At 32.9% G+C, this 12,716-nt stretch overlaps 1 protein-coding gene across 1 annotated transcript in view; it reads left to right on the forward strand.

The window, feature by feature from the left end:
- LOC106461886 (cadherin-related tumor suppressor-like) overlaps positions 1-5,343 on the forward strand; it is a 138,844-nt gene extending 133,501 nt beyond the window's left edge. Inside the window, exons 15-17 of the mRNA XM_022388965.1 lie at positions 1,480-1,718; positions 2,847-3,114; positions 3,590-5,343. Coding sequence (XP_022244673.1) covers positions 1,480-1,718; positions 2,847-3,114; positions 3,590-5,265 — 2,183 coding nt within the window. The 3' untranslated portion in view covers positions 5,266-5,343. The remainder of the gene's footprint in view (positions 1-1,479; positions 1,719-2,846; positions 3,115-3,589) is intronic.
- Positions 5,344-12,716: the final 7,373 nt, after the last annotated feature.

Below are 12,716 nucleotides of genomic sequence, written 5' to 3' on the forward strand. Positions count from 1 at the left end.
CAAATTATTCAGTATATATTTTCGTATGTGCCTAAAGAGTGTCACGAAATTCGTAGCACCTACCTGAGAAAGATCCTTTAAATATCATAATATAACCGTTATTTATGACGAATATCACATTGGAACTCTCTCTACTCTTATAAATATATATATGACATATATTTTTTCTTCATTTATGACGGCAATGACATAAGTTTAAAAAAAGTTGAATAATGTGATTAACAGTAAGTAGCAATATACGAAAACATAAATCGTAACCACGTAATATCAGTAAATTTGGATTTTATTTTCTCTTAAATATTGAAAAATTCGGGAACGCAAAAAAACACGAAAGTTCAAACGAAATTCTATATCTGACAACCATACACTTATACAATATACCAGAAGTTTAGTTTCCACTGCAAAAGGCTTCGTCATAAAACTGTATTGTCCGAAGCACAAAACTCCTCCCTGCGTGCTTTCCATAGTTCATCCAGTGTACAAAGACAACTGTATCACACAGAAATCCATAGGCGCTGCATCAAGCACTTGATTGTTATATCTTCGTATGGAATAGCGTCGATAACCGATGCTTGAGATATGCGACGGTTGAACGAGAGGTATGACTTTGTGAACCTATACCCCGCTGGCCTCGTTTCCAGACTAAAATCCTTCTTTATTATCTTGAGACACGGGAAAGGTTTTTGTTACTGACTTTTGTGCTCCTGATTTCTCACTTACTACTAGACGCTGCATTTTGCTAATCACGGCTGGGGTATGAACTGTTGTAGGTTTTCTTTCTGGATGGTCCGAGTTCCACAAAGTTGATCCATATTCCATTAACTATAAGGGATTTCACCTTCTTGAAAATTCTAAATCCCCGATCTGAACCCATATTTATGATCTGAGTGTATGAATAATTTGCACTGAGAATGGCTGTTACGTATCATTTCCAATTTTCGACGGCTTCACACTACCTAAAGAACGCCAAACAAAGTCAAAATATTGTTCCACTGCGATTTAGACCGGCTGTGGTTGTCATGTGACTTACTGGTTTGTATATTCAACATCATTTTAGTATAACGTATTCAACCCTGTACAACATTGTTAATGTTTAGAACATTTATTCGAGATTATACACCTCTGAATCTACTTTTTTTTGTTTGTTTGATTGTTTTAGTGTAAAGTTAAAATAGAGCCTCGAATTATGCGTTATAATCCCAGTAAATACACTTAACTTTAATTCTGAAGTAACTAAATAATATCAGCCATTAATATCCAATGAAAGCATGTACTATCGATTTCAACATATATTAGATAGTACTTAGTTGAATATTTATTGTTATGCCTACATTTTTTTTAAGCCGCTACATGTTAAAAGGATCTTGTTTTTCATTTGTGGTTCATGTAATTAATACGACACGTTTTGTTCTTTTGTTACTGAAAACATTTATCCATGTAAAAAAGGATATTACAAGTATTTTTTTATTTACCTGACAGCGTTAGAACCTTTGTCCCTTGGTGATGATACTGCTTACCTGGAGTTCATACCTTTAGAAAAACTGCGCAGGACGTCACTCATTACCGGATCATATTATCACGTACAACAGTGGAAAAGATCTGCTTTAGGTTTTCGGCCCCCTGGCACAAAAACTGTTGCATTTTCTTTTCGTACCAAATCAAAAAATGGACTTTTGGTACATGCTGCGACAAAAGACGAAGGGTTTACAGTTTTACAGGTATGGTGTTTTAAAACTTAAGAAAATTAGAACATGCTATTGAAATGTTTTTGTATACAACTTTCCTTGGCAGTTATCACTTGGTTGTGAGGGAGAAAATCTGACTCAGAAGAGTTCAGCAAGCTAATATCTTAATACTGAACTAATGAGAATAAGGAACGTAAAATTATTTCTAAGTTAAAAAAAAAGAACATTTACATATTCCATAAAATCATTTAGTAAAATATTGTTTTGTTTTTAGAAAATTTTAAGAAATAAAGTTATTTAGTAATTCCATCACAGCAACACATGCTGGTTAATAACAAACTGTGATAATCGGTTGCTTTGACAGTTGATCCATATTTTAGTACGTTATGCTCATGAGAAACATAAATAAAATCTTTCGGAGGTTTTAAAATACGTCCCCTAAATATCCTCGGCCCCCCAGTGGTACAGCGGTATGTCTGCGGACTTACAACGCTAGAAACCGGGTTTCGATACCCGTGGTGGGCAGAGCACAGATAGCCCATTGTGTAACTTTGTGCTTAACTTAAAACCAAAAAGAATATCCTCAATGATCAAAGAAATCTCACTAGTAAATCTATTTGAATTATATTTATAACAAAATACAATGTATTTGATAAATATGAATAATGTCATCTACATTTCCTGGTATATGTAGTTCTCAAACTCACTGATAGTTTTCTTAAAATACCCACTTTGGTTCCAATGATACTCTATTTTATCTGAAAGTATGGTTTGTTTTATTAACACACACACACACACACATAATGAAGAAGCTCTAATTTTTATTTTTGGAAATATATAGAATTTTTGAACTATTGATTTCGTATGTGTATTTATCAAATCTATATATCACAGCTACCAGAGTGAATAAAGGCATGTTAAAATGTATAAACTCTTACTCAATACATGTCACAGATATAATTGAATCAGGCGTTACTTTACAATCGCTATAAAAGGTAATAAGTAAAATCCAGCCCCTTCTGATAAAGGTAAATAAGATGTTATAATTTTTATTTCAATCAGAGTAGTATTAAGTTTTTTCTATTTTACCTATTTATTTTTCACCTTTTACTTTTAATACACACTCCAGTGTGCAATAAATCACATTTTTGTTTTCCATAGCTGAGGAATGGTTACGTGGAATACAAGTCCCACCAGAAGATTGGAAAGCCTGTCAACTTATTACTAGATACGATTAATGCTGCAGACGGCCAATGGCATGCAGTCAGTCTGACCATAATCAGTAACAGCGCCAGTAGCATCAACGTGTCTGTTGACCAGGAACTTACATGGGTAGATTTGGAGTATAAAGTGCACGATCTTTTGGATCCTTACCTAACTGTTATGACGATTGGAAAACATTCGGACCAGGAGACAAATCTTGTAACAGGTAGTCAGAGTTTTAGAAGAAATCATTATTTTTTTTTACTAATTAATTTTTTTGAATCATCATTTACTGAAACGCAACTTATTTATAATAGGTTGACACTGCTACAAATAATCAAAGTCTTAAACAATAAGAGAAATATACGTACATAAACGCTTTATTAAAAATATCATAATTATGCTTTGTATAATAACTGTAAAAAATATTTTCTGTAGTCAACACTTGACATCCAAAGGTTTATTTGCTTCCAGTTCTGTTTTAGAAATGTAACTGAATAATGAAAATATGTTATTCAAGATCTACTCTGTAATTATTGGAATTACAGACAACTAGTCAATAAAACCTCTTTTTTTTGAAAGAACACTTTTAAATACTTAATTTTAATTGAACTGTTTATAAGACGTTTGAAAGTAGAAAGCCGCGACGTTACCTGCATTTTAATTTTTTTTATTATTTTTCTTATATTATTATTATTCAGGTTTTCAAGGGTGTATAACTCCTCTAATTGTTAATGGAGAAGTCCAGAGCTGGAATACATCCAGTAGTTATTTCAAAGTGATACCACATGGAAACGTCTACCGAGGATGTTCGGACGAAGTTCTCGGCCTTGATGTCGCTCCTACCGATCCTCTAAGTATAGGTGTTATATTAGTGATTGTCTTTTTTGTCATTCTCATTGTAATTATCTTAGTCAGTTTTCTAGTCTTCAGAAGAAGAAAGCTTTGCCGATATAAAAGTCATGGCCATATCAAACAAAATGGAAATCTGTTCTTGACGCCAACAAGTAGTGACAACCAGCGTGCACATCAAGATTCCAACTACAACGAGAATTTAGGAATTGAAGATGTTATAAGAAATCACATGACCCAAGATTTAGTACCAAAGAAGATGAAAGATCGAGAACTTCCAACAGAACGATGTCAACGACCAGACATTATAGAAAGAGAAGTAATCAAAACATCACCAGCATTGCCTCCTCAAAGCTCGGAAAATAAATCCCATCAGGACAATCCTAAGCCTTCTAATGGGTTCGGAATGGGTAACATTCCCGATTCGGAACTACCAGAACATTATGACCTAGAAAATGCTAGTAGCATTGCCCCATCAGACATCGATATAGTGTATCATTACAAAGGATATCGCGATGGTAATGTTAGAAAGTACAAAACTAATTCTCATATACCAAACTATCATAAGCATAATCATAGACATAGTCCTCATCAGTTCCAGCCTAGTCCTATAAGGGAAAGTCCCCGTAATGTTTTACACCAGAATTCAAATTCTGTTTCTCTAAAAGAAAGTCCATCACCATTGAAAATGCAGAATACTCCATTAGCACGGTTAAGTCCTTCTAGTGAACTGTCCCAACAAACACCTCGCATTCTGACTCTGCAAGATATAAGTGGAAAACCTTTACAAACAGCGTTACTTGCAACATCCCAAGGAGTGGGTCCAGAAGGCTTTAAGGACCAAATGACAAATTCTGAACGAAGCCTAAATAGTCCTGTTGGAAATCTCAGTCATAGTACAGGTAGCCTTCACTCTCGCCCCCAGTCAGGAAAAAAGAAAAAAATAAGGGACAGTGGAATGTCTTTAGGTTTAACGGCTGAAGAAATTGAGCGATTAAATGCACGCCCGAGAAATTCAAGTCTCGTCAGTACGTTAGATGCAGTTTCTTTGTGTAGTGATGATAATCCAGAGAAAAATAAGCTTGCAGAACTTTTAGAGATAAATACGGAAATTTTTGAGCCCCCAGATTCTTCTACAGATGAGAGTGGAAACGATTCTTTTACGTGTTCTGAGTTTGAGTATGATAATAATTACGAGAAGGCCCACAGGGATTTTGGGCGTAGCAATATGATATTTTCCAAGCTAGCCGAGGAAGACAATGAAAACGATGAAGACTCAGCCAAAACATACGATGGGTTTGACTCAATTAGAGGATCTCTTAGCACTCTTGTATCCTCTGACGACGATATTTCTAATGTGTCTTTATACAAACCAACCAATGGATCTGTATTAGGCTGGGATTACCTTCTGAATTGGGGTCCAAACTTTCAAAATCTAGTAGGAGTGTTTAAAGACATTTCAGAATTGCCTGATACAGATCATTCGGCTATGGGTCATACGAAGCCAAATGAAGAATACGTCTGACCTTGTGTATTTAGCTATGTGAACCTGAAATTACAGTTTCAGTGCTTTAAAGGGATATTTTACATACAATAATAATAAAGGAATCCGATGAAATTATAAGCAAAAGGTTGTATATAATGGCCTATGTCTTATGTTTAAAATTTTATATACCATGATCAACAGCAAAGGGACAATACTCACCGTGATTTTTCGGTGAATTATTATTTTGTTAATTTCGTAACTCAAAAAAAAAAAAAACATCTTATAAAATAAAGACCATGTACCTCAACGTTCAATCCTAGTCAGAAAAGTACACTTGGAAACTTGTGTTGTTGTTGTTGTTTAGACTTCGGTTCCATGTTGAAACTGTATCGTTTTCTCTTTGTCTTTAATTGTGTTCGCATTTGTAATACCAAACTTGCCACTTACGTTACACGTATAAAAACTCAGTCGTTTCAAGGTTTTAAAACCTTTAACTTCTAGTACCATACTTGCTTACCTAACCATCCCATAAACAGTGATGCAGTGTTACTTGTTTTATTATATTTGATATATTTTGTGTTTAATGAAATACCCTCACGCACATCAGCAATTTAAATGTTCAAACCGTAAACAAACATTTTGTACTTTCTTTGCCTATTTGATTATATATTATATACTCATGGACATTTTATGGATTCAGTTACTATATTCTTATTTAAAATGTCGTGTCTATTTTTCATGAATAATCTCTAAGAAAATGTAACTTTCGATAACTTTATACACTAAGTATGACTCCTTCAAATGCATTATTATACATATGAAATATTGAAACTCTTTATAGGCTTTTGGTATTTCTTTTTGCAAAAAAAATCCTAAAGCAGTGTTTCATGAAGAAAACTGAACTAAAATATTTTGTTAATAATCTGTCGTGATAAGGATTGGATAAACGTGAAATGTTTTGTACAAACAAATTGAATGTTAATGGTTTAATGACAATATTTTATAAAGAGCGCTTTTGAAACCTATTTTTGTAACACTGTTAGTTTGTAAACACATTTGTTATGAGGATAATTGTTATATGTCCTTTTTCTTGTTGACACACAGTGCCAATAAATGTGCAGTTTTTCTTCTGTCCACTTTAGTTGTTTAGTTTTATTGGTATAAAGTTAATATTAAATAATTTTCGAGTTTTAATGGTTTATTTATTGTCAAGCGCAAATCCACACAATGGACTCTTTGTGTTCTGCCCATTGAGGGTATTGAAGCCCGATTTTTAGCGTTATAAGTCCTCATGCTTACCGTTTCGCCACTAAGGGAGGGGGAGTCGTTTTTATGGTTATTACTAGTTTAACCTACCCCTTCCGGTGGCAGAGCGGAAAGTCTGAGGGATTATAATACGAAAAATCAGGTTTCGATACCTGTGTTTGGCAGATCACAAACAGCTCCTTGTGTTGAAACAACCTAATGATTGTCAGGTGTAAGTATAAAGTTATAACCAGAAAAGAAACCATATAACCCCGAGCACATTCGAAAATTACACTTCCTTTCATCAAGAGTAAATGGCAAATGATCGTTGTCAGCATGCTGAGCAGTTATGTAATCATTATACTGGAAGTGAGACATCGAGCATTTCTAAGAATATGAACTAAGTTGTGAAATAGCTATGTGGAGCTGGAATTACAGTTTCAATGCTTTAAAGGGATATTTTCTGTAAGGCTTATGACCTAAGGTGTGGAATAGCATTGCATGTGTCTGTGTGTGTATATGTGACACTTAAGTGATTGGAAATGAAGAGAATGGGTAGTTTAGAAAAAAAAAGCTTATGTGTTTGTGCAGAAAAGCAATGTTCAGAATAAGTGGGAGATATATCAACAAAAAACATTTAATGATACTGAAACTGGAAGAGTGAAATTTTGGTAGGAGATATAATAAATTATATCCAATCATGATATACATATGAATCAGAACATGAAAAAAATACATGTTAAATATAATATATAATACAGATATAACAAGAATTTAGATTAAAATAAAATATGCAACGATAAATAAATTCGTTTTAAAACAGGTTTTTCCACAAAGACTTTAAGCTAAAGGTTTATCCTATACTGAACCAGGAATCTCTTGAGTAATATTTGAGTAAAGGAACACATTACGCTAATATAATAATATAATATATAATAATAATATAATCATCTCTCTTTCAGCTTTAAAGTTAAACCCTGATTTAATATCAGTAAAAGACATGTCTTTGGTGGACAAGAAGGTATTTTTTTTTAAGTCATGACAGAGAATTAACAGTTATTAAACCGTTCTGTAAGAGTAGTTTGGGTTTTTCTACAAACTAATAGTTAATTTTTTTTTGGCCATTTGGATTTTTGATATATGTTGTGAGTTTGAGAAAAAATTTATTTTGTTGTGCTGTTGTTTTTGTTTTCATTTTGGCCGGTGAAAGTACTGATGGTTTTATGAACTTACAAATGTTACATATTACAAGGGAAACAGTCATTATTGACACGGTATAATGAACTTTTGCATGAACAAAGATAACTCTAAGGCTTTTGTTTTTTCGGAAGGGAACAACAAGGAGATGTAGAAGATGAAAATGTTTTTTTTAAGGATTCGTAAAGGATTTTTGAGTTTAGAAACCTGTTAGACTGCTTGAAGTGAGATTGATTACAAACAACAACACGTGACATTTTGTCAGTTTTTTCATGTGAAGGGCTTAACTGTAAGTAATGTTTCGTTTGATGTGGGCTGGACAATTCTGGTTGTGGAAACATTGAAGTCTTTGTTTGTTTGTCGTTAAGAACAAAGCTACACAATGGGCTATCTGGGCTCTGCTTACCACGAATATCGAATCCAGGTTTCCACAGATATACTGCAGTACCACTGGTGGGCATATTGAGATTTGCTAGTGAGTTGTCTGCACAAGTAACTATGTAAAAAGCCATCTTTTAGGGATACAATATTATCCAAAAAATGTTGTTATGTCGAAAAATAATCAAGGGTGAAAAAATATGAAAAAAGTTTTGGATGTTAACGGTCCAAATGAAAAATATATCATCAATGTTTTTTGGGTTTTTTTCCAGGGGTGTGGTTTGACGTAACTTTTCTCTAAAATTTGTCTCTCAATCGTACTCATAAAGACGTCTGTATCTTTCAGGTTCATTTTAGTGGCCATACCAATACCGTTAATTTAAATATAGTGTTCATTGTTGCATACAAAATTACTTAGGGTCAGAACAAGTGTTGCTAAATCAATTAATTAATTTAAATCAGGGTTGTTGAAAACATTTAAGAAAGTTTTTAGAGATTCTATGCCGTCTAAATGAATCTTTACAAAATATTCCATCCTCTACAGCTCAGTAAACTTCCAACCAATATTCCCTAAAATTCCTGTTGTTTCTATCCGAAAGGAACAAAATCCTTAAATATATCTTTCTAACGCAAACATCTATTATACCGCATATCAGAGTGGCTGTTCCCCCTTTAACAAAGTTTGATTGTAGACTTCTAAGTTAAAAACCACCACTGATAAAAAAACTGAAACTCAAAATACGATATATCTCATACAATACGGAAAAGGCTACATTTACCATATTGGACAAACCCAGACTACTTGGTTAAATAAAATAATCTGTCACGACTAAATAAAAATGTGAGACCTTCCTGTTGTCTTACATTTTAACCAGTTTGGCCACTCCATTGATGACATCGTTCTCATTGGTATTGAAACAGGGTTTAAAATCAATAAGCGCCGATAAAAAATAAAAAAGAGGCCAACGGGATCAGTACTTGAAACACTGTCACCCCATGTGTTATGAAATTTTATCCTGGTATTAGTTATATTCGTCCTTTAACAGGAGGGTATTTATGGAAAAATCTTAAAATAGTCCGTTTTAAAACGAAATTCTTTATTATTGCATTAATAATGTTTTAACGCTTACTACTTAAAATTTCTTTTGTCTCTGTATTATAATTATCTAATATCTATTATTTTAATGATCTGATATATTGAATTTCATATCTTATAAGACCATCTTACTGATGCACGAGGTCTTTTAAATTGTGATTATAATTAATTAATAATGATAAATAATTGGTGTTAAAATAAATAAATTATATTTGTTATTAATCCGTACCCTAATTCTTTTTTGTATGACTCATCTAAAATTCACCAATTTAACCTAGTACACGGCTATAATAATTTTTGATTATGTAATTTGATAATATAAATATCGTTTCAAGCACTATTGTGTCTCTTGTATTCCATGTAATATAAATATCGTTTCAAGCACTACTGTGTCTGTTATATTCCATGTTATATAAATATCGTTTCAAGCACTACTGTGTCTGTTATATTCCATGTAATATAAATATCGTTTCAAGCACTACTGTGTCTGTTATATTCCAGCAGACCTGGTATTGGGCCTCGTCAAATTATATTTCTTATCAATATTCCATTCTTCCAGTTTTTATTTCATGAAGTGCTTTTATTAATAATTTTCCCATTTGTTTTTGTTTTTTTCTGGAAATTACCTCTTGCATAAGCACGCATTCTTCTAATCCGTCTAACCACTCTTTCTCTTCGTTTCCCACCTCGTACACATCACACACTCGCAAAGCATGACGTCTCAATTTCGGTACAACGGCTACATAACTGATCAACGTACTTACAATGGTCATTTGCCATTTACTCCCGAAAGTCCACTTTCTCAAAGTGCTCGAGTTATTGGTTTTTTTTTTTCTGATCTTAATTTTTATTACTGATATGCATAATAGAATCTAAACATAAGAAACATAATCCACTTACAAACTTCATGTGCTGAATTGTTAAGAGGATATAATTTTAACAAAAAACTATTGGTCGATGTTTTCACGTGGAAGATTTTTTAATCTAATGTATGCCAAATAGTTATATTCCAGTAATAAGCTACTAATAGAACTCATTAAAAATTATCATACTTTTATGATTATTGTTAATAAAGCTCGCGAACATTTGCGAGTACGACTTCACGTTTGAGCAATTTCTGTGTTTTCGAAATGTTCGCAGTGATGAAACATACTTACATTTAAGTCGTCATAGTAACTCTTTAGTAAACTGTTTCATGGAACACATAAAAGCACGAAAAAGATTTAAGCTACTAAACTTTCGTTTTGCGCATGAAATATTTTAACGAAACTCTGAATGCGGATCATATAGCATTTTGAACATAAACCCATCGAACATTCCCTTTCTTAAAATGCTAATAACGTGAAATTACATATCTCCTATGATAAATATTTAAGTTAATTCTTTTCGATAACCATCAGGTGTTTTACTCGCTCAAGAGTATATATATATATAGTAGAAGAATCACAGGATAGGTCTAAATTGGCCAATTCAATAATTATTTGATATTTTAAAGTTGTTGTTTTTTGCATGAAGTTTCGTGGTGTTCTTTTCCTGTAAAATTGTATACGCAGAAGATCACAGTAAAAATCTAGAACTCCCAATTCTAGATAGTTTTAATGAGCACCCCCCAGTAAAATTTCGCATGAGACTGTAACAAAACATATTAGCGATGTAAATAGTTCTGGTAAATAGATTATCAGCTAGTTTCTAAAGCTGAAAATGATTAAATGTAACTGAAATTTTGAGATAAAAAGGGTGTAAATTAGTAACTGAAATTTTGAGATAAAAAGGGTGTAAATTAAAAATTAGTCGTTCTAATATGATTCGCCTTTTAAAATAGTTTAAGCTTTATCCTTAACCCGAGGGTCCAAGATACAAAAACTATTACTGAAATATTCAGATAACTATATACTTTCAGAACTAAATAAGATTTTATTTTGTTATACCAACAATGTTAGCGAGCGACATAAGATTTAAAATTATGAAGGTATTCATTAGAATTTAGATATTAAAAAGTGTAAAATAACTAAAAATTGAAAAAAGGAAAGTTAATTTGTACATGTACACATGTTTCAACATTTCACCAGAGTTTATCCAGGATCACAAGGATGTGATGAAGAAGGGTTAAGTCTGGTGAAACACTGAAACGTGTTTGTGTGTGTAATTTCCTTTTGTCCCATCTTTAGCTGTTTTATACCTCTTTATAACATTAATGAACATTAAGTCTTAATAAGTCGGTTAACAGAAAGTCTGTTTTTTGAAACTAAGTATGATCAATATCTTTCAGTCTTTTAAAGTAAGTTTCCAGACTTACAGCGCTAAAATCCGGGGTTCGATTCCTTGCAGTGGACACAGTGTAGATAGCCCATTGTGTAGCATTTGTGCTAAAACAACAACTAACCATAAAAACTTCGAAGTTACTGGTAAAATTTATATCAAATATATGAAAATGGTTTATACTTTTAAATAAAAACGAAATATTTATAAGTTTTGTCACGATGTCCCTCAAAAGCACTAGAAGTTAGCCCATCGGTATTACTTGAACATGTATATATTTTGAGTGATTAGAGTGTGCTTAAAACAAAAACTGTGAGGAGTCTCATTGCTATGATTATGTTTTTATTTTAATATTACATTTTATCCTTATAATTAACCTTTAAAATCAAGAGTTAATTCGTAATTTGATACACACTATTCTATGCCAAATAATTTATTTGCACGAGGTTTCATACTCGTTTTTTATAGAAGATGTAAAATAAATCTGTTTCATGGTTTTTTCTGCTTGACATACAGATGGAAGTATAGCAAAAATATATTAAAATCGATCTGATATTTAGGATCCAAGTTTTCTCCTTTGGACATATTCAGTGCTTCAAAAATTCACATACCAACATTAAACAAAAGCTGAGCGTTCAATAACCAAAATTGTGTCTTTTGTGGTCAATGAGTGATCGAAACTGGTTGGTTTGTTTTGAATTTTGCACAAAGCTACACGAGGATTATCTGCGCTAGCCGTCCCTAATTTAGCAGTGTAAGACTAGAGGGAAGGCAGCTGGTCATCACCACCCACCACCTTCTCTTGGGCTACTCTTTTACCAACGAATTATTGGATTGATCGTCACATTATAACGCCCCCACGGCTGAAAAAGCGAGCATGTTTGGTGGGACGGGGAGTCGGACCCGCGACCCTCAGACTGCGAGTCAAGCACCCCTAACCACCAGGCTATGCCAGGCCCTGATCGAAACTATAACCACAGAAATGATTTGCTCAGGTGAAAAAAGCTGAAACAAAGTCATCAATATGAATATATTCCAACCAAAGTTTTATAGGACAAGAACATTTTACCGTAATTAAAACAGGTTAACATACTTTAGGGATACCAAAAGTTTACTCGGACCTTTAAATATATTATATATAAAAATCGTAAATAAAATTTAAACCCGCTTACCTACCAATCACAGTAAAAATCGATTTGTGATGAGAAACATTAGTGTGCAAAATCCTTTAAAGTAAGATATTAGGGCAGGATTCCTCTAAATAAACTTTTTTTTTTCAACAATAAAGCCAAGAAAGAAAATGAAGAGAAGTATG

This window comes from Limulus polyphemus, unplaced genomic scaffold (assembly GCF_000517525.1).
Source record: "Limulus polyphemus unplaced genomic scaffold, Limulus_polyphemus-2.1.2 Scaffold1053, whole genome shotgun sequence".
NCBI classification, from domain to species: Eukaryota; Metazoa; Arthropoda; class Merostomata; order Xiphosura; family Limulidae; genus Limulus; species Limulus polyphemus.